At 46.2% G+C, this 22,470-nt stretch overlaps 1 protein-coding gene and 1 long non-coding RNA gene across 5 annotated transcripts; both read right to left on the bottom strand.

Annotated features, from left to right (window-relative positions):
• On the bottom strand, positions 1-11,224 carry LOC310684005. The gene is made up of 2 exons (XR_014514645.1): positions 11,138-11,224; positions 1-549 (listed from the first exon to the last, which is right to left on the bottom strand). It is a non-coding gene; the product is annotated as an uncharacterized lncRNA (long non-coding RNA).
• A 4,465-nt stretch (positions 11,225-15,689) lies between these two features.
• On the bottom strand, positions 15,690-19,069 carry AURKAIP1 (aurora kinase A interacting protein 1). Of its 4 annotated transcripts, none has more exons than XM_083454332.1 (4): positions 18,963-19,069; positions 17,946-18,011; positions 16,754-17,223; positions 15,690-15,852 (listed from the first exon to the last, which is right to left on the bottom strand). In XM_083454332.1, exons 2-4 carry the CDS (start codon positions 17,995-17,997, stop codon positions 15,742-15,744), a joined length of 633 nt encoding a protein of 210 aa, XP_083310458.1. In that variant the 5' UTR covers positions 17,998-18,011; positions 18,963-19,069; the 3' UTR covers positions 15,690-15,741. The 4 variants fall into 4 exon arrangements, with proteins under 4 accessions (XP_083310458.1, XP_083310455.1, XP_083310457.1 ...); XM_083454329.1 differs by having other exon boundaries at positions 18,980-19,067; XM_083454331.1 differs by having other exon boundaries at positions 18,851-19,020.
• Between the last annotated feature and the right edge of the window lie 3,401 nt (positions 19,070-22,470).

Consider the following 22,470-nt stretch of genomic DNA (forward strand, 5'->3'; position numbering starts at 1 on the left):
TTGTAAACTTCATAATGGGAAATCACGTTGGTGAAAGACGGCACTCCACAGCGCCATCTGGTGTCACAGTGTTATAACGCATATAAAATGCTTTTTCTTTACTAATGTAGCTGAGCCCAAGGGCGAAGGCTTTCTCAGTTCCAGGGCCGCAAATCCTTCTGTGCAACTTTCTGGGAGCTACATGCCAATGAAAGGTGGGACCAGAGACAAATTTTTAGCTTTGTGTGGTAGACTAGTTTCTACACCCAGACCCCTTCATCCTCCATCTAGGGCAAACAAGGGGCATTATCAGAGTTCAAGGACACATTCCAGTCCTGCAAAAACATGCAACTGCTTTTGTGTTTAAAACAGTTTCTCCAACCTGAGTCACCATTTTGCTCCCGACCCTGGCTGCTGAATCTTGGGAGTTTTACTGTAGGTCCGTCAGTGAATTCCATCAGAAATGGAAACGGGAGGGGAAATTGCTGCCATTGGCATGTCCATCCAAGGCCAGGAAAAGAAGCCACACAAGCGAACCCATGTGGTATTCACTATTGTTCTCTTCTTTGTCTGTGAACGAGTACAGAAATAATGGCATTAGTTTCCACATGGTTTTTGACATTTTCCTTCCATTGAAATTCACAGAAATCGATTACATTATTAACTACATTAGTGTTGGCCATAGCAGATAGCAAGATGTAGGTTTAAGTGGAAGACAAACTGTAGCTAATTGGGATGAACAGGAGGACAGGAATCGCTGCCTCCTTACAGTCCCGAGTTTTAGCAAGCAGTCGATCCAAGTAGCCCATATTTCATACAGATTATTCTGGGAGATGAGATGGAAACAGTGGTGTGGTGGTCTGGGACATGGGGGGGGCATAAGACTCATTGCTATTTCTGCAGTAGGGTCTCTCTCTCCAGCATCCTAGAGTCGCCCAATCAGCATAATAGGTGCACTTTTTAGCTACTACCATATGCTCCAAAGCAGTGGCGTAGCGTGGGTTGTCAGCACCCGGGGCAAGGCAAGTAATTTGCACCCCCTAACCCGTGGATTTTAGCACTGCGAGTGCAAGCGAGCGCCCCCCAGATGTTGTGCCCGGTGCGGCCGGCCCCCCCTGCACCCCCCACACTACGCCACTGCTCCAAAGCACAGCATTTAGGAACACCGAAAACACAAGGGGCTTCAGTTTCAAGTGACTGGGATACAAGTTCTGCGACATACAATTGAGCTTCAGAGAAAACACAACCTGAGTCACTCCGAAAGAAGGTATTGCAGCCCTCCAAATCATGTACGTGCCCATGTACTTGCACAGAAAATAGCAGATCTAGCTGAATGGCAGCATGTGAGATCTGCACTGATGGTTGCAATGCACTCCTAATTATTACTATTGCATAATTGTAAAATTATAAGATTATTGTATAATCTTAGAAGGGGGTGGCTATGAGGGGTCAATAGTGTGAGCATCATGAAGGGATGCTGCACTTCTGAATTTGCCACAACACTACTGGATGGAAGCAACGCAGAGCACAGTTATGCTCTGTCCACACACATTATTTCACATGCATTAGATATAAGGCCATCCCAAGACATCTGGCTGCCTGAGGCAGAACAAGAAAAGGGCACCCCTTCAATCAAAGAGCTGCATAGCAGCCAAGGCTGACCAAGGAATTTTGGCACTTGCCGCAGAAAAATCCCATAAGCATCTCTTCCCATAAGTAAAAATATTGTAATAAGAAGTTTTTAAAGCACCAGTCTTCTGCTCTTTCATGACACCCATAATCAACTGTCCTGTCTCACTCTGCCCTATGGTTGAGCCAGCCCTGTTCTAAGCCAATGTGGTGTAATGATTAGAGTGTTGGACTATTACCTGGGAGACCAGGGTTCGAATCCCCACTCAGCCATGAAGCTCACTGGTGACCTTGGGCCAGTCATTGCCACTCAGCCTAACCTACCTCACAAGGTTGTTGTGAGGATGAAATGGGGAAGGGGAGAACCAATTATACCACCTTGAGCTCCTTGGAAGATAATGGTAGTATATAAATGAAGTAAACAAACAAACAAACAAACAAACACCCCAACTCAAAGAGTTAACTTCTAGAATGCCAACATTTCTAGAAAAGGCAAAACAAGGCTGTACAATGAAAGCTAAGAATCTTGCTCCCTCCCCAAGAATCTTGGGAACTGTAGTTTACCCAGAGCTACAGCTCCCGGCGTTCATAACAAACTACAGTTCCCAGGATTATTTGGGTGAAGTCCTGCGCTCTCAAGGCCCAAAACAGAGGGAGTCCTTCATCAGATATCAGGCCATAGGGGCAGCCAGAGCAAATCTTAGGACTGCTTGCTGGTGTCACACGCCATCAAGCAACATCTTAAATTGAATCCAGCTAGCAGGGCTGACACAGTCCAGAAAACAGGGGGGACCTGGTTCCTTGAGCGGCAAAGGCAAAATGACATGTAGCCACAATTACAGGCTTGCAAGTTGCAACCCTCTATTATTCCCATGACTTCACCAGGCCTGGAATCCCTGATGGACACCGTGTTACAGAGTACTTTCTGTGTTCTAATTACCATCTACTACAGCCCCTGATTAGCCCCACACAAATGAGCGCCCCATCCACATGGAAGACTCCCCGTGGCAGAACCAACAATGCAGATGTAAGCATGCCTACTCAGAAGGCAGAGCCATAGACTTTGGCTAGTGGAGCCATATTTATACCTAAGTACATAGCAAGGAAGGGGAATGGAGATGTGGCCCTCCGAGCCTCTTCATCTGGCCCTCAGAACTCCCCCCAGGACATACAACACCCTTCACCAGCCCCAGCTTCACATCCTCCTGAAGTGTTATTGCAGAATGTGTCCTTGAACTCTGATAACGCTTCCTACTTACTTGGCTGGAGGACAGAGGGGGGTGTCAGAGTGTGTGCAGAAACGAACCTACTGAAGAAGGGTAAAATTTGCCTTCTATGCTCTTGTCTCTGGCCCCAGTACATTTCCCCATGACTTTCACAACAGCATAAAGTCCTTTAAAAAAAATAAAAAGTGGAATTGTTGTGCTGGGGCAGGAAGTAAGTCACTTTAATCTACTTTAACCGTGCAAACCTAAAGTTCTGGCATACTCTTGAATCCCTCCTGGCACAAAATACTGGCACAGTCTTGAGATCTTGCAGCCCTGAATGCTGCTTAACTATTGTTTATTATCCCCCATCAATTGATTCCACAGTCCAGATAGTCATTTTCATTTATACACCTTGGGATGGAACAGCACACTCAAAATTCACTCTTCTCCCCCTTTTGGCAAGCGTCCTCTTTATGAATTCCTGGAATTCATAACAAAACCATTAATAGGAACCAGTTAGAAAAACAGAAGACTTGCCCAGGAAAGCAATTTTTAAAACACTTCTAAAAGAAAGGCGTTATATCCAGACATTAACTTAGGAAATTGTCTCTCCCCTTCCCCACACACACTTGTGTGGGTGCATAAAATTAAAAAGATATAAAGAAAAATGCCTGGTTGGTGACTTGCTATAAAAACCTATACTGTTATATAACCTTTTCAAAAACAGCTGGGAGGAAAGAGAGTTACAGCAGGGGAGTTTGCTATTTGCTTTACTATATTTCGGTCGCATACCATTTGCAAGAAAATGCTGTTTATTTTAAGGCCAAGGGCTCGTCCATACCTCTCCATAATGTGAACCATTTGGGCTTCATGCTTTGAGAATCGGAATATGAGAGCTACATCAGTGGCATTGGGATCCTCTGCTTTTAGGAAGTGTGGGAGAGAAGGAGTTTCAAGGAGAATGCTGCACGGACGAGGTTCACAATCCACATTAAACCAAAGTATGGTCTCTCTCTCTCTCTCTCTCTCTCTCTCACACACACACACACACACACACACACACACACCGGCTACCACTGCCAAAGGACATTTGTTTTTATGAGCAGAAGGAACACCCCTTATTAGACAAATATTTCATCCTCAAATAGGAGGGTGACTACTAGCTCCACAGTTGTAGTAATGCTTCTCCATAAGGTAAAGGACCCATGGGTAGTTACGGTAAGTCCAGTCAAAGGCAACTATGGGGTTGCAGCACTCATCTCGCTTCAGGCCAAGGGAGCTGGCATTTGTCCACAGACAGCTTTCCAGGTCATGTGGCCAGCATGACTAAACCGCTTCTGGCGCAACAGAACACTGTGATGGAAGCCAGAGCACACGGAAACACTGTTTACCTTTCTGCTGCAGGGGTACCTATTGATCTACTTGCACTGGCATGCTTTCGAACTGCTAAGTTGGCAGGAGCTGGGACAGAGCAACAGGAGCTCACCCCATCACGAGGATTCGAACTGTCAACCTTCTGTTCGGCAAGCCACAGACCACAGTGCCTCCATAACAGTTGCTGGAAACCATAGAAGGGTTTCTTGTGCTCAGGTCCTGCTTGGCCGCTGTGAGAAAAGGATGGTGGGCTAGATGGACTGTCTAAGCTCCATGTGTTCTTTGTACAAGGAACCTGTTACCCAGTAACAAACCCAGGAGGATAAACAGGTTGCCCGGAGGAGCCTAAAGTGGTAATTGTTGAGAGAAGCTACAGCTCAATAGAAGAGAAATCATAGAGTTGTAGAGTTAGAAGGGACCACAAGGGTCATTTGGTCCAACCCCCTGCACTGCAGGGATATTTGCCCAATGTGGGGCTCGAACCCACAACCCTGAGATTAAGAGTCTCATGCTCTACTGACTGAGCTATCTTCGTGCTTCTTCTTCTTGTTGTTGTTTAGTCGTTTAGTCGTCTCTGACTCTTCGTGACTCCATGGACCAGAGCACGCCGTGCACTCTTGTCTTCCACTGCCTCCCGCAGTTTGGTCAAACTCATGCTGGTAGCTTCAAGAACACTATCCAACCATCTCGTCCTCTGTCGTCCCCTTCTCCTTGTGCCCTCCATCTTTCCCAACATCAGGGTCTTTTCCAGGGAGTCTTCTCTTCTCATAAGTATTGGAGCATCAGCTTCAGGATCTGTCCTTCCAGTGAGCACTCAGGGCTGATTTCCTTAAGAATGGATAGATTTGATCTTCTTGCAGTCCATGGGACTCTCAAGAGTCTCCTCCAGCACCATAATTCAAAAACATCAATTCTTCGGCGATCAGCCTTCTTGATGGTCCAGCTCTCACTTCCATACATCACTACTGGGAAAGCCATAGCTTTAACTATATGGACCTTTGTTGGCAAGCTGATGTCTCTGCTTTTTAAGATGCTGTCGTGCTTCTTAAGAGCATCTATTTCACATGTTATTTCCAGGTGAGGCTGGGCAGCAACCCTGTCTGAAACCCTGGAGAGTCACTGCCAATCAGTGCAGACAGTGCTGAATGGTTTGATTTGGTAGAAGGCAGCTTCCTATGTTCCTATCCTTAACGATTCTGCAGAGAAACGTTCCTCCAACTCCTCCGTTCTGGATGGATCACAGACAGAGGACTGGGAGGAAATAACAAAGAGATCAAATCAGCACCAAGAGGCCTTGCCCAGTCTATTTGCTCTCCGAAACTCAGTACAAAGAGCCAGAAAGTGACATTCCTTGCTCTGTTACTCATCTGTGCTGGTCAGCGATAGAGACGATCTCCCAGAAAAGTCAGGCAAATGAGAAAACTGTGTTTAAAACAGAGGGCAGGGAACTATTTTTCGGTCCAAAGACCACATTCTGTTCTAGACAATGCTCTAGGGGCCACATCCCAGTGTTGGGGGGTGGGCAGAGGCAAAGGTGGATGTAGTGTTCAGGCTGCTGGGAAATCGTGGCTCTGTGAAGGGTAAACTACAGTTCCCAGGATTCTGGGATGTTTGCTTTAAATGTATGGTGTGTACACAGATGAAGATGTGGCAGGGTGGGAAGATGCGACTTTGCTAACCTAAGGCCCTCACACTTTGAACTGCACCATCCCCACCCACTCCACTCACAAACCACACCAGGGTTGCTGCAACCTTTTGAAGGAGGGCATTTATTCCCTCCCATAATTGTACCCCACCTTCCAAACCCGCCCATAATCATGGCCCAACTGAGTCCCAGAAATGCAGGCGGACAGAAAAACTCTACAGGGAGCAAGTATTATTTCTCCTGATCGCGGCACACCAAAATTGTTTCTTAACACTTGCCTGGAATTTCCAAGCCACTTCAGGCTTTATAAAAAGAGGAGCTTTTTTTAGGTTAAGAAAAAGGCTGTGCAAAGTATGCTTTGGTTGGTAGAAGACCATCCCACTGCCAAATTTAGATGCATGGAGAAAGAGAATGGCCAGTTTCTCACATCTGGAGTTGCTAAGCTAAAGGAGAATGATAACAAGGAGAAATCTGAATGATAACATTTCAACTCAGAACTACTACACAGTGATCACATCCACACCAAGCATCTGAAGCCCTCTTATACCACTAACAATCATGGCTTCCCTCAAAGAACCCTAGTTTCTTAAGGGCTGTTGGAAGACCTCTCGCAGACCCATAGTTTTCTCATCATCTTTAACAAACAACAGCTCCCAGGATTCTCCAAGACCTTAAAAGTGGCACAAGAGTGCTTCGTGTGGCGTGAATGTGAGCAATGCACCCTAATTGAAATTAACCTTGAAGATAAATCTCCTTCCTTCCTCATAATATTAGAAGTCGGGGCCATCCAGTTAAGCTGAAGGTTGGAAGATTCAGGAAAGACGAAATACCCCTATCTACCCTCCATCCAGAAAAGTGAGAGGCATTACTGGAGTTCGAGGACACCTCTCGCCTAGGCAAAAATCACTCAAGGAGGCTGTGAAGCCGGGCCAGTGAGGGCTGTGGCTTGGAAAGTGTTCCAAGGGCTATATAAAGAGCCCTGGAGGGCCACACATTTCACTGGCCCTACGTCACACCCATAATTTATTTGTCTGGCTGGAATCGGTCCTCCAACTGTAATAATGCTTCTTGCTGGTCTGGATGGAAGACTAAGAGGGGTGTGTGAGTGTGTGTGCAGAAACTAGCCTACTATGCAAAGGGGGAATTCACAACCATTGCCCTGTGCCCACCACTGGCATGTGGCCCTCAGAAGGTGGTCCAGAAGAGAATTCAGCCCTCGGGCTGAGAAAGGTTCCTGACCTCCGCTTCAAAGCCAAATCTGTTGGAAGGCGACAAGAGGCACTATTTGCTTCTCTGCCTCAGACAGCAAAATGTCTCCAGCCAGCTTAGGGTAGCCTTGCTGGGGTGACCTCACACGGGCTGGAAGGGAAATGGATTTGACTCAGAGTTACTCAAGGAGCTGATCATTCTTGGATGCGAGAAGCCCAGTCACCACATCTATATATTTGCAGGGTGTCCTCACTTTTTGATTACGCTCCAGCCCAACCCAAACACACTCACATCATCATCCATGACTTTCCCTCTTTAGTCAGACTCTTCCCCAGCTGCAAAAGCTTAGCCCTCTGTTACAAGCTGTGAGGAATTGCCTCACCGGTGGAGTCAGGTAATATTAGGCTTTGGACTTTAGTCACCGTAGAGGCCCCATCACCCCACTTTCGGTGGTAATATTAATTCCCTCAGTATGACTGTACTAGGGACGCGGGTGGCGCTGTGGGTTAAAGCCTCAGTGCCTAGGGCTTGCCGATCGAAAGGTCGGCGGTTCGAATCCCCGCGGCGGGGTGCGCTCCCGCTGTTCGGTCCCAGCGCCTGCCAACCTAGCAGTTCGAAAGCACCCCTGGGTGCAAGTAGATAAATAGGGACCGCTTACTAGCGGGAAGGTAAACAGCGTTTCCGTGTGCGGCTCTGGCTCGCCAGAGCAGCGATGTCACGCTGGCCACGTGCCCCGGAAGTGTCTCCGGACAGCATTGGCCCCCAGCCTCTTGAGTGAGATGGGCGCACAACCCTAGAGTCTGTCAAGACTGGCCCGTACGGGCAGGGGTACCTTTACCTTTACCTTATGGCTGTACTGGGAAAGTGCCATAAGCTCAGTGGTACAGCATCTGTCTGGCACAGAGAATGTCTAAGGTTCAATCCCCTGTCTGATATCCTGGAGAGTCACTGTCAGTCACGGCTTCATCCCTTTAGGAGCGTGTCCATGCCCATCGTTCAGCCTGGACACTGATGATATTGTTTTAGCAATATCATCTCTTACGCCCAGTTCTAGTTCCTGGTAACCCTGAAATCATTGGTCAGTATAATGTGTTTAGCTGTGCTAAGTTGTAGTAGTACTAATACCATATTATTGTTGCTGCTGCTGCTACAATAGCATTAATAATATTAATTTTCATCATGGCTCCAACAATGGATGGTTCAAATTCAAGAACAGCCTAGCTGCCCCACTGTTCAGAGAGCTAAAAGGTAAAAAGCCAGCATTGGGTTGGCTTTATTTTATTTTTATTTAACCGTACAAAAGAACGGTAAAAACAGTTCTTTTAGCTCACATCTGTAAAGGCCCCTTTTGTTCCCGTTAATAGAACATAGGGCATCTGGGGCTCCTGGGGCGCTCCAGACGAAAAAGCCGGCTGATCCGCAGCAGGAGAGCAAACCTGTCTGCTTCCTTTTTGAAAGGCTGCTTTGTGTGCCAGGTGCTTGTAAAAAGTGGGGGAGCGAAACGGCAAGGAAAACTGGCATGCAAAAGCAGGTGAGGCGAGGGGTGGTAGGAAAAGCCTCTTGCTACACGTCAGTTTTTCCACAGTTGTCCCTGGATCACAGTTGCCGATTTGCCCAAGTGCAGGGCTGAGGGTCCTGTGGGCCTCCAGGTGCTGATGTCCCATCAGAGCCAGCCAGTGTGGCCCATGGTCAGGAATTCTGGGAGTTGTAGTTGAACCATGTTGCTAGACTGCAGCTCCCATCAGTCCCAGCCAGGGATGGTGAGAGTTGTAATTTCGTCATGTTGTTGGATTCTGGCTCCCGTCATGATACAGTGAGCAAGCCCCATGGGTCAGAAATAATGGGAAATATAGTTTAGCCATGTTATTAAGATTCCAAATCCCATCAGCATGGCCAATGGTCAGAAATAATGGGAGATTCAGGTCAACAGCATCTGCAGAGCCACAGGTTCCCTATGTTTGCCTTAATCCATGGCAGGAAGGTTTGTTTGTTTGCTTGCTTGCTTTGGCTAAAGCTTCCCAGCCCTGTAAAAATGCCAAGACGAAGAGAAAGGGCTTCTGGGCCATCTCCTCCCCAGTGAAAAGAGCACCAAGGCATTTTCACAACTCTCCTCTTGAGCAATTGCTGTTTTGGACTACATCTCCCATTTGCCCAAATCAGCACAGTCATATAATGGAAGTTGTACGTAACCCGGTGTGCTTCAGGTGTTCTGGATTACAATTCCCATTAAGGTCCCTTTTACTCATGGGTTGGCAAACTAAGGCACGGGAGCCGGATCCAGCCCAATCGCCTTCTAAATCCGGCCCACAGGCGGTCTGGGAATCAGGGTTTTTACATAAGTAGAATGTGTCCTATTATTTAAAATGCGTCTCTGGGTTATTTGTGGGGCGTAGGAAATCGTTCATTCCGCCCCCCAAATAGTCTGGCCCCCCACAAGGTCTGATGGACAGTGGACCAGCCCCCTGCTGAAAAAGTTTGCTGACCCCTGCTTTTACTGGTCAACTCCAGCATTGAGAGATTTTCTCAATTCTTGCTTGGGATTCTCATGCCAGGTAACGGAGAAGGAAAGAAGCTCTCAGTGTACCCCATAAAACCTTCCTGTGATTGCTTTGCATAGACACTCCCTCCTATGCAGACACTTGTGCGTGATTCAATATTTGTGCTGGCAAGCCTTCACCACCCTGGTGCCCTCCATCTAGCTCAGTATTGTCTACAATGTAGACAATAAAGTGCATGCTGCACAAATGCTTACTGGGTGGATATACACACAGGGGGGGTGGGGGGATGATATAAATAAGTCAGAAATTAATCATTATAACAAAAGGGGGGGGGGAACCCTTTGGAAATTCGCGTAGAAAAACGTTCTGCTCTCTGGCGCCATCTGCTGTTGCATGTTTATAATACATTCAAGTTGTTTATTTACTAATGTAGCTGAGTTCCAAGTCATAGAACTGCCCCACGAACCAATCAGAACTAATGCTCAATAAAGACTAGACTATGGGTGCTTCCAGAAGACCTATTTTGAGCATTCATCCTGACCCTTAGGGTCCCTTCCAACTCTGTAATTTTTTTATTCTATTATTTGGAGATTAAACAACTCTCTACCATGCATTTTCTCAGCACTTTCCTTATCACAAAAAAATTCAGTCTTTGAGAGAAGCAGGTTTGTTGTGCGTGCATTGTCGGTGAGTGATCAGAACCAATAGCCAGAAATAGATAGCAGGAATGTTTACATATAGAGAGAAAAAATCCAAACAATTTTACTCTTTTACCCTTTATCACTACTTTGACAATGCTTCAATTTTACTACACTATTTATTTATTTTTATTTATTAAATTAAACACTGCCCTTCATCACAAGATCTCAGGGCGCTTCACTAGGCTTCTTATATACAAAGTAGACTTTTAGAAGGGAAATTCTGGGTTGATTTACCACACCACCTTAACCTATCCTTCTGGTTTCATGGTTGTTCTTCTCCAGACCCAAGGCCCCGTACATTCATCATTCATTTATTTTATTTTTCATTTTTGGCAAAAAAAACCCCCCAAAACCTCAAACACTGCACACCCTCCAACATGATGCGTTGAAAAACCAAGACTCCACCTTCCAGGGCTGCATTTCCATGTAACTCATGTGATCCACAGACCATGGCCTTGAAAAAGTGCTTTTTCAGGCACAGCGCCCAAAAAACATGTGTTTTGGGGTACCTTGCGAGATTGCGGCCAGATAATGGTGCCTAAAATGGCTGTTGTGCGTTCGTGTGAAAAAAGGGATGTCCCGGTTTTATCGGGATGGTTGAGAGGCATGCACTGTTCTAGGCTTGTTGCCAGTCTTTATCATCTTCATATTCTGCAACTATTCAAAGCACATTTGTTCAGCTTTCTCATGACAACACTACAGCAAATATTTTTAACCCCTCTCTTCAGCCTCATCAAATGAAAAACGGCAGGCTTCAACCATCTGTACACCATTTCCACATCATAAATATTATGTGCCTGAATTTGCCATCAGAATCACATCAGAAATTAGCAAGAGCCTTGAAGGGCTTATAGTCTAGCCTACAAAGCAAATCATGATAAATGCTCAATAAACCTGCTGTCTAGAGGATCTCTTCGAAGGCAACTTGCAGATTATCCACTGTTGGGTTCCTTGGACTTTGGCTCCCTCTGCTGCTCATCCTAAGCCCTTCCTTATATCGCTTGCGAGGCTGGCTAGTAGTCAGGGATGTGGGGAATTATAGTCCAGCAGCATCTGGAAGGTCAGGTGCCTTTGATCTGAGCAATTATTTATTTCATTTTATTTCTAAAAATGTGCATACTGCTGTATGATTTAAAAAAAAAATGTTACATTGGTTGGCAACGATAGAAAATACACAAAACCAGACAACAAAAAACATAAAAAGTTAAAAGCAAAACGAATGCATGGATTTTCTCCCCACTCAGCTTCACCACCCCAGTTTGCAAACAACCATGTGAAGTCCTAAAAGACCTATATTGGCTCCCAGTACATTTCTGAGCACAATTCAAAGTGTAGGTGCTGACCTTTGAAGCCCTAAACGGCTTTGGCCTAGTATACCTGAAGGAGCGTCTCCACCCCTACTATTCAGCAGCTTGCGGATCTAACGTACAGAATAAGAGAACAAGAACAACATTCGTTTAAAGAAGATTGGAAAATGTTTATTGAATATATGGGGGGAAATTGTGTACACTTGAAAATGTTGGCAGCATTAAGATAATGCGTCTCCACCCCCACTGTTCAGCCCGGAAACTGAGGTCCTGCTCCAAGGGTCTTCTGGCAGTACCCTCTCTGCGAGAAGTGAGGTTACAGGGAACCAGGCAGAGGGGCTTCTTGGTAGTGGCACCCGCCCTGTGGATTGCCCTTCCATCAGATGTCAAGGAAATAAATATCTGACTTTCAGAAGACATCTGAAGGCAGCCCTGTTTAGGGAAGTTTTTAATGTTTGATCTTTTATTGCTATTATTATTATTATTATTATTATTATTATTATTATTATTCTGTTGGAAGCTGCCAGAGTGGCTGGGGAAACCCAGCCAGATAGGTGGGGTATAAATAATACATTAAGGTAAAGGTAAAGGTACCCCTGCCCGTACGGGCCAGTCTTGACAGACTCTAGGGTTGGGCGCTCATCTCACTCTTTAGGCCGGGAGCCAGCGCTGTCCGCAGACACTTCCGGGTCACGAGGCCAGCGTGACAAGCTGCATCTGGCGAGCCAGCGCAGCACACGGAAACGCCGTTTACCTTCCCGCTATTAAGCGGTCCCTATTTATCTACTTGCACCCGGGGGTGCTTTCGAACTGCTAGGTTGGCAGGCGCTGGGACCGAGCGACGGGAGCGCACCCTGCTGCGGGGATTCGAACCGCCGACCTTTCGATCGGCAAGTCCTAGGCACTGAGGCTTTAACCCACAGCGCCACCCGCGTCCCAGTCAAATAATACATTATTATTATTATTATTATTATTATTATTAGCCTGAAGGGCAGTGAGGGCTGGTGCCTGTTAAGGCAGATGAAACTAGCAGTAGGGTGAAGCCAGAGTCAATGACTGGCAGATCTGATGTAAAATGGACCTGCCTCCGGACCATGAGCAGATCCTCTCTCCCGTGCAGTCTCCCAGAATGGCTGCAGATGTTCACAAAGCCACCGCACATGGAACGTTGTACCAACTGTGTTACAACCTTTCCAGCACATTGGTGAGGTTTAAATATGAAGCCACAACTTAATGGCTGATCCCTTTCACATTAGATCTGCCACTGGGAGGTGTGATCTGTTGAACTGCTCCCCTCCTGAATTCTCCTGGACTTCTAACCCCACTTCTCTTTGTGTGTTGCAAGGCGGCAAATTCTTTGCTAATTACTTGCTAAGGTCACTTGGCTTAGCTCTGGGACACTTTGTGCAGCTTTGTAAGCTACCTGTCCTCTAAGGAGGTCAGGGTTAGGGTACAGCTTTGCACAGAGTTTACCCCATTTTATCTTCCCAATGACCCAGTGCAGGTTAGTTATGAGAGTGGCTGTCCCAAAATCATCTCGCCGTAGCACAAAACTTAATGGGCCATCCTCGGGAGCAAGAACGCAGAAACTGTTATTTTAAACATTTTTAAAATATTTATTTATTTTTTAAAAAACACAATCAAAGCTTTTCTTTTAGGAATTCTAGGTGCCAAAATCCCAAGGGAGCAGAAAAGAGTATTTATGTAAGCGACCACAGCTGCATGGATGTTATTGGCCCAGAGATGGAAAGAAGATAAAGTCCCTTCCAGAGAAGAATGGCAGATGAAGTTGATGGATTATTCTGAAATGGTTAAAATGACCGAAGAATCAGAAATCAGGAGGACCAAAATTGTAATAAGGAATGGGGGAAATTTGTAATTTATCTTAAAAACCATTGTAAACAGTTAAAATTGTTAGTAGGATTGGAATCTAACGGTGAATTTTGGACATAACGGAAGTGTAAAAGATTTGATTATAAAAGATCCAGGAAGGAATGATTAACAATAGGACCCACAAAGGGGAGGAGGGAAGTCTTTGGAATCTTGTTTTTATGTTGTATGGATATGTGATTGTAAAACTTTAATCTGAAAAACCAAATAAATAATTTTATTTTTTAAAGGTGCAGAATCTGTGGCTCTCTAGATATGGTATGCCTCAAAAACCAAACTAACAAATAAAAAAACCCTCAGTCACAGCTAGCATGTCCAATGGTTGGGCATGATGGGGTGCTGTGGTCCCAGCAACATCTGGAGGGCCTAAAGCGCCTCACCTCTACTCGAAGGGAACCCTTCAGAACTCATGAATTCATGAGGTAATTTATTTTTTTAACTGTAGCCATTTGGAAGACCTAACTGGGGTTTTCTTTAATTGTTGCCTCTAGGGAATGCTCCCAAATATATATACTACAGGGGTGCCCCTTATGGGGATGAACTCTTTTCAAATATTTGTGAATTCCTGAGGTAATCCTTTTTTATCTAAACTGTGGCTGTTGCCATTGGAAATGCTTCCCCATACCAGCAAAATCAGGGTTCCTGAGACCGGAGAGGCAGAACCTTCTGGTCCTGCTTGCCTATTGGCCACAGGCCAAAAAGAGCGGGAAAATCCTCTTCTGCTATAGGGCAAAAAGAGCGGGAAAAACCTCACTAGCCAGAGGAGTGCTCCCTTGCCAAAACTCACCAATCCTGTCAGCCGCAGAAGGGGAAGGAGTATTTAACTTCTCCACAGAAAAAGTCATTACATTATTTTCAGGGGTGGGGAGCCAGTGACCCTACACCAAATGTTGGTGAATCTCCCCAATTCCCATCACTGGCTGGGGATGGTGGAGTTGGGACTCCAGCAACATCTGGAGGGGCCACAAGTTTATAGTCGTCTATCACATCCCCCATCTTACTCACCATTTTTCCAAACTAAGAAGTTCCTAAGTAATGAAACCTGTCGCTAAACATTTTATGCTTCATTTCCACCTTTCACACATGAACTTAAAAAATGCAGGAGCAGGACACTGAGTCGGCAGCTTTCAATACAAATGTGTGTTGGATACTTACCATTAATGCTCCTTCTGGGGCGAGGGTGGCAGGCCTCCAGTACAACCATGGGTTGAGGCCCCCACTGCCAGGGAGAGGCAGGTCCCATGGTAAACAGAAATCAGATTTTTTAAAAAGACTAATTTATAATGTAGAAATAAATTGGGGCTTGTTACAAAATGCTGCAGTGTGATGCACAGCCAGCCAGCCATGCTCTCTTCCAGCATACTCCATTCCGTTCCCCCTCCTCCATTTTATTCCTGTCCCATCCATCCCACCAGCATTCTGTGCCCACAGAACACGCTCCGTCCTCGTCAGGCTCTTTTGGGCTGTCCTCTTCCCACCATAGGCTTTTTCCTTAATATTTCTTGTACTTCTGCAAACTTTGGAGGATCCCAAAGCGTTCTGACAGCATCCCTCTTCTATCTAAGGATCCACACTTTGAGAACCTGTGCAGTACATGTTCCTCGGTTTTCGAACGTCTCTGCTGACGAATGTTTCGGAACCTGAACAGCGAAAACCCAGAAGTAAATGCTTCCGTTTTCGAACGCGCCTTGGAGGTCGAACGGCTTCCGCTGCGTGTTTTTCAGTTTTCTCAATTGAAATTGGAGACAGCCCTTTGCACCTCGGTTTTCGAACGTTTCAGAAGTCAAACGGTCTTCTGGAATGGATTACGTTCGAGAACCGAGGTACCACTGTATTTGCATACACAGGTGGGGCCCTCCAACAAAATGCTGCTGTGTGGAAGTGCTTCTGTTCAAGGTCACAGATTGCCCTGTTCCAGAGTTGTTATTTTATTAATTTGGAGATGTTGGGCGGACACGCCGGTTGCCCAATCCCAGCTAGATTTCTTCACTGATTCTGGGAAAAACAGCCTACTCCATTCAGACTGTCCCATTCCCCCCACCATAGGAGACACATCTTGCCCTATGAGGAGGGAAAAGAATGCAAATGGACAACAGACAACAGGGCCTCCTCTAGTCAGACTACTCCCATCCCACTTTTATATGTTATACCATTTGTCTTAATGCTTTAAATTGTAAACCGCCTTGTGTGTCTTGGTAGTAGGAAGATATATAAAAACAACAAATGAATAAATAAGTAAGAAACTGCTCTTCTGCTTTAAATATTGTTTAATTAAAAAAAACAAAAAACCTCATGGTGACGTCAATCGGACTTCACATTCTTGAGATATATCTTGGGTGCCGTCCATCCCTCAGGAGCCTTCCTCAGTCCAGCTCTCCTCCAGATGCGTCCCAGATCTCGTTCAAACCTTTTCTGTAAAGACAAAAAAAACCAAGATCTAGTGACATCTCCCCTAGGATATTGTGTACTTTGGGGCAGCAAGTCCCGGATGGCTGTGATGCGGTCCATTAATGCGCAGAACTAGGAATTGCAGAATTACGCGTGGGTCAAGAAAATGATGAGTAGACATCAAAACTGAAATAGGTGATCTATAGGAAATTGACAACTGGATAAGGGGGTATGGTGTGAAGAACCAGTATCACACAGGAAGAGAAAGAGGCATAGGTTCATATCCCACTTCTGACACATCTATTTGCATTATAGTGGGAAATAGCTCAGTCACTAGAGCATGAGACTCTTAATCTCAGGGTCATGGGTTCGAGCCCCAAGATGTCCAAAAGATTCCTGCATTGCAGGGGGTTAGACCAGCTGATCCTTGTGGTCATTTCCAACTCTACAATTCTAGGATTCTATGATAATGCTCAACCTTGGGACTGGGCGCAATCAGGAAGTGGTTAGGTGTGAACGAATTCAGGCCAAGGGCCACATTTCCCTCTGGGCAGCCTTACAAGGGCCACATGCCAGTGTTGGGCAGGGCCAGGAGCAAAAGCGGGTACAGCAACAAATGTGAATTTTGCCTTCATTCTGTAGGCTAGTTCCTATACGCACATGCAAACCTTTCTATCCTCCATCCAGATAAGCAAGAGGCTGTATCAGAGTTCAAGGACACATTCCGGCCAGGCAAAAACACTCCAGAGCGAGAAGCAGGGCCAGTACGAGGTGTGGCATAGAGAGAGGAGGTGCAGCCTAGTGAAAGCACTAGAGAAAGATGCTTGGAGGGCTACGTTTCAGCACCCAGGTCTGACGTTCCCCACCCGTGAGCTAAACAGACTATGCCAGACCAGTTCCCAGAATCCTTCCTTCCCACACTCACTTGTTTCCTCCGGCGCCGACCTTCCCTGACCTTCTTCCGCAAGAACTTTGTCCGCTTCATCAGCTTCCTGTACTTGTGTCTGTTCATCTTCCTTCTCCGGATCTTCAGAACGTTCTTGCATTCCATTTTGCCCCGGTTCAGCTCGCCTCCCCCCTCCTCGCTGTCATCCTCAGCCTCTGCACCCCGGGAAGATGTGGGGAGCTCATACTGATGGTTGGGTTCATAGCCTAGCTTCTCATAAACACTGACGGCGCCTCCACCTTTAGGGAGGACATATTGGACCGTCAGCCAGCTTTCAAGGGGGGAGATCGACATCTTCCTTGGCACCAGGATTTCTTCCAGCTCAGGGTCCAACGCGTACCACTGCTGGGGTTGGGCTCCATTTCTGTTTGAGGGAAGTGTGCTGTAATATGCGGAAGCTGCAAGTCTAGGAACCGGAAGCGAGATGGCCAATCTTGACAGAAAGCGTTCTGTGTGGAAATATGTGAACATTCATTATTTTTAAAAAAATTAACGCATCAGCTACTGACTATTTCAATAATCTTTCGAATGCTTTCAAACGCCTTTTTAAAACCATTTTTAATCAATAATTTTGACATTTCGTGTTATATTTTTGTGAACCGCTTTGAGGTTCTCTTACAAGCAAGTGATATATAAAGTTTGTTAATATATTAAATAAAGAAAAATGACTAAATAAAACAAATTCTGCAGGAAACATTTCATGTCACAGAAAGGGCATGATGACCGGGTCCAACATAACACACTCCAAACGTTTTGGGACTCCAACTCCCATCATCTCTGACTGTTGGCAGTGCTAGCTGGGGATGATGGGAGTTGATAGTCTAACATCTGATGGACACAAAGTTAGGGGAAAGTTGGTTTAATGCCCACATGGAAACAAAATGGCTTACCTAATGACAGGCTGTGTATATAATTAAGATGCAGTTGTAGCTTAAAAGTTAAATGAAAACCGTTCCGGAAGTATGTCTGACTTCCAAAACATTTGAAAACCAAATGACAGCTTCTGATTGGCTGCAGGAAGGTCCTGCAAAGTGATGTGAAAGGTCCCTCTCTGTCCGAATCCCTGGAGAGCCTCTGCCAGCCAGGGTAGACTATACTGGTCTGGATGGGCAAATAGTCTGACCTTGTGCATGGCATCTACTCGACATTCCCAAAGAATGGCTGCACTTACCTGCAAATCGAGAGGCCCTCGCTATCTGAGACGTCAGTCGTGGTAGCAGCATACTGGAGGACCACTCTAACAGAAATCAAGACAGATTTTTTAAAGAGAAAAACAACCTTTAAATGTTATAGGACTGTGTTCCCTCCTTCCTCAAATACAGTGCCCGTAACCCACACACCATCAGAAATCATGGGCTGTAGCTCAGTGGCAGAGTATTTTCTTTGCAAACCTGCCATCTTTAGGAAGAGATGACTCAGTGTCCCTGTTTGAAACCCAGAACTTTCTGGCTGCCCGTCGGTGTAGACTGGATGGCACAATGAACCGACTGTGCAGATAGCAACTTCCTGTGTCCGAAGTTAAAAGTTAAGCACCTTAACAACATACCGAGTAGTCAGGCATGCAGGTTACAGGGCCAAAATCTTCCCCAACCCACTGCGATGTATGTATAGCACCTCTGTTTAAATTGCAGCAATTGTTTTCAAAATTAGCAGGCGGATTTTGATACACATATCATTCTCTGCCTTCTTTTTTGGAGATGTGTAAGGAGCCTCCCTATGCAGATGTGTTAAAGGTCACATGTTTAGGGAACTTTTTAATGCTTGATGTTTTATTTTGTTTTTAATATTCTGTTGGGAGCCGCCCAGAGTGGCTGGGGAAACCCAGCCAGATGAGCAGGGTATAAATAAAAAATTACTACTACTACTATACAGAAACGCACCCAGAAACATCATTTCTGATGGCGAGTCCCCCACTGCCAGGTCAATCCCCCCAGAATTAGACCCTCCCTACCGTAGGCTACCATAAACCACGTATCACTGGCGGCCCCTTAATAAAATAGGACCCCAACGTAGCCCGCCTCTTAAAAGCTTTTCCGTATATACAGTATTAACAGCCACTCTTATTAGCACTCTTACCATAGATAACTCACTAATGTAGCCTCCAAAATGAATACACGGCTTCTATCAAAGTCAATCTGCCCTACATCCGGGTGTAGGGAGAGAAGAAGCGCTGCTCATCTTAACTTACCATCCACAAGCGCTTACCATCCCGTTTACGACGATGGGGGCTGTTTGAACGGGTAACTTCCGGCAGAGCAGCTCGGTCCCTCCCGGTCATCCGGAAGTTCCGGCGCAAAAAAAGTTCCTACATTTCTTTCCCCATTTGCCGCTGCTCCCCCCTGGCGGTAGTCCGTGGGATAGCAACGCAGCGAGCTTAATCCCCGCCCTGGCAACCAAGCAGGAACGCCGCTCAGGAGCAGGAGAGGTATTGCCAGTCCGGATCCTGCCGATGTTGCTAGACTACAACACCCACCATCCCTGATTCCATTGGCTGTGCTGGCTGGAGGTGATGGGAACTGGAGTCCATCAACATCTGGAGGGTCACAGGTTCCCCATCTCATGGCTAGATTGATGAAAGGTGTGACTCATTATACAGTGGTACCTCGGGTTACAGCATCTTAAAAAAGACAGCATCTTAAAAAGCAAAGACATCACCTTGCCGACAAAGGCACATATAGTTAAAGCTATGGTTTTCGCAGTAGTGATGTATGGAAGTGAGAGCTGGACCATCAAGAAGGCTGATCGCCGAAGAATTGATGCTTTTGAATTATGGTGCTGGAGGAGACTCTTGAGGGTCCCATGAACTGCAAGAAGATCAAACCTCTCCATTCTGAAGGAAATCAGCCCTGAGTGCTCACTGGAAAGACAGATCGTGAAGCTGAGGCTCCAATACTTTGGCCACCTCATGAGAAGAGGAGACTCCCTGGAAAAGACCCTGATGTTGGGAAAGATGGAGGGCACAAGGAGAAGGGGACGACAGAGGACGAGATGGTTGGACAGTGTTCTCGAAGCTACCAGCATGAGTTTGACCAAGCTGTGGGAGGCAGTGGAAGACAGGAGTGCCTGGCGTGCTCTGGTCCATGGGGCCACGAAGAGTCGGACACGACTAAACAACTAAACAACAACAACTTTGGTTTACAGGTTACAGTCGCTTCAGCTTACAGACTCCGCTAACCCAGAAATAGTACCTCAGGTTAAGAACTTTGCTTCAGGATGAGAACAGAAATCGTGCGGCCGCGGTGCAGCAGCAGCAGAAGGCCCCATTAGCTAAAGTGGTACCTCAGGTTAAGAACAGTTTCAGGTTAAGAACGGACCTCCACAACAAATTAAGTTCTTAACCCGAGGTACCACTGTATAAAGTGGACTTATGGGAAGAAGTCCAGGGCTGCACTCAGCAGAAAGGTTTGTGTGTGTGCAGGTGCGCGTGCTAAATGGCAGGACTGGCTGCTTGCAATGCTTTGAAGGAATCCCATTGAAAGACCACACTCCCCAGACCATTAACTCCACAAACTAGGGCTACCATGCGTCCAGATTTTCCTGGACACTACCGGAATTTCAATGGCAGAATTGACATCTGGGGGGAATTTCTGAAAGGTGACATTTCGTCCTGGATCAATTTTGGGGTGTCCTGGTTCTTACTTTTTGAAATATGGCAACCCTATAATTACCAAACAAGGGATGCAGGTGGCACTGTGGGTTAAACCACAGAGCCTAGGACTTGCGACGGGGTGAGCTTCCGTTGTTCGGTCCCTGCTCCTGCCAACCTAGCAGTTCGAAAGCATGTCAAAGTGTAAGTAGATAAATAGGTACCACTCCAGCGGGAAGGTAAACGGTGTTCTCGTGTGCTGCTCTGGTTCACCAGAAGCGGCTTAGTCATGCTGGCCACATGACCCAGAAGCTGTACGCCGGCTCCCTCGGCCAATAAAGCGAGATGAGCGCCGCAACCCCAGAGTCGGCCATGACTGGACCTAATGGTCAGGGGTCCCTTTACCTTTATAATTACCAAACAGCTCCACTGTATGAAGCTGTGGTTGTCCTGTTGCTTTGTTTCTCCAGTTGTTTATGAAGAATGAACTTGGAATCATCCAGCACCTCCCCTGATTAAAGGAAATCTTGGATGGGCTGATTAAGGGCCTCCCAGACTGGGTTTGTTTTCCCTTTACTCCAGCGTGTCTTCTGCAATATGTCATTGACACAATAACAGTGCATTAGTGGGAGATCATCACAGGAAGGCTCAATCCCTGCCTCCAACTGGGTTAAATATTTTTGCAGTATTTTCAGTGGTCAGTCTGGTCAATCACATGCACTAACAGCGTGTAAGGATTTCGCTAACCGACCTGAATAGCAGCCAGTCTCCTGTAATGAGATAAATGTCCTTATTTCCTGCCTGAAATCAAATAAACCTCCTGGAGATTTGCTTCTGCCTGCTCTATAAATATATAGAATGGTGGATTCCTAGCCTGCCTGGCTTATTTACCACTAAAACAACACAGGCCAAATGCCCTCTGGATGGTATGAGTATCATTTCCCCAATTCATAAGAAAGGGGATAGGAATGACCCACAAAACTATTAGCCAATTAGATTGTGAGATAGCTAACCAAAGCTATGAGGAACAAGCAGGGGTCAGAGGAGGGCACGGTAACATTGACCCATGCTTTACTTGGAACCATATGATAATGAACTATACTAAGAACAGCAAGCTCTAGAACAAACTTCCTAATTTCGAAATCTCTGGGTGTATTGAGTGAAACCCTCTCTTGGAAGTGACATATGGAGGCAGTGAGAGTCAACACAAAGCAAACTAGTGTATTGGGGCATTGGTGACAATTTATTACAAAAAGGGAGGGCAGCTGATTGAACCCTAAAGATATTTGGTAGTAACGTGCTTTCTCAAATGCTCTATGGTGTTGAGATATGGTGCTGCGAATCAAACTCCATTTAAATTTTGAATACTGTGCAGAAAACACTCTACCATCAGGAATATATATATCAGAATCTCTTCTTCGTACAGAATCCAGGTGGCCAACAATTAAGGCAAGAGCGGACTGTGCTTAGTTAATGTGTATTAAAAGAATTGCTACCATGCCAATCCTTTCCTCCCCTCTCCTGTACAATATGGAATTGAGTGTAAAGCAGCTTGTCAAGATGTTTCAGACTATTGTTATTTTCCAGAACTGAGCTCTGCATTGACTTTTGAGTGTCAGCTATGGGATTGGCACTTCTGGATAGAATTCAGAAGGACCCGCAACTAATTAGAAACACCAGATTTCCCCCTTGCAGTGGGGTCCGGAGGTAGCACACTCCCCACCAGCTGGCAGTCACAGTCTGCCTGCACGCGTGACCCTGGGGTGCAGGGTACACCCCCCCCCCCAGACAAGCCACGGCTGTTGGAACATCGTTCCCTCTGTCTGACCTTTTGCGGTCTCAGTAGTTGGCGGTGTCCTGTCTGTAACCTTTGTCTCCGAGACCTTTTGTCTCCTTCGTCATACACTGTGCAAGGGGAAAATGACGCTGTGGAACAGGTGCCAAAATAACTTTGTACCACCCCACGATCTCGTGACGGAAGATGTGTAAAGGTCACAGCCCAAAATGTATCTGCCTAGCTTGCATATTTGTCTCAATAAAAGGAGGCTCCACAGGGCTGGCCAGCAGCTTGCTTCAGCCCACCTCTGCGCAGCTCACCTGTCTTGTGCCT

The sequence above is a fragment of the Podarcis tiliguerta genome (genome assembly GCF_965153285.1).
Source record: "Podarcis tiliguerta genome assembly, chromosome: 8".
NCBI lineage: Eukaryota > Metazoa > Chordata > Lepidosauria > Squamata > Lacertidae > Podarcis > Podarcis tiliguerta.

Coding starts and splice junctions, on each gene's coding strand:
- AURKAIP1 (XM_083454329.1), bottom strand. CDS start 19,052: ATGACCGGGAGGGACCGAGCTGCTCTGCCGGAAGTTACCCGTTCAAAC. Junction 17,224..17,945: donor GAGGGCCTCTCGATTTGCAG/GTAAGTGCAGCC, acceptor ATTTCCACACAG/AACGCTTTCTGTCAAGATTG. Junction 15,853..16,753: donor GTCGGCGCCGGAGGAAACAA/GTGAGTGTGGGA, acceptor TTGTCTTTACAG/AAAAGGTTTGAACGAGATCT.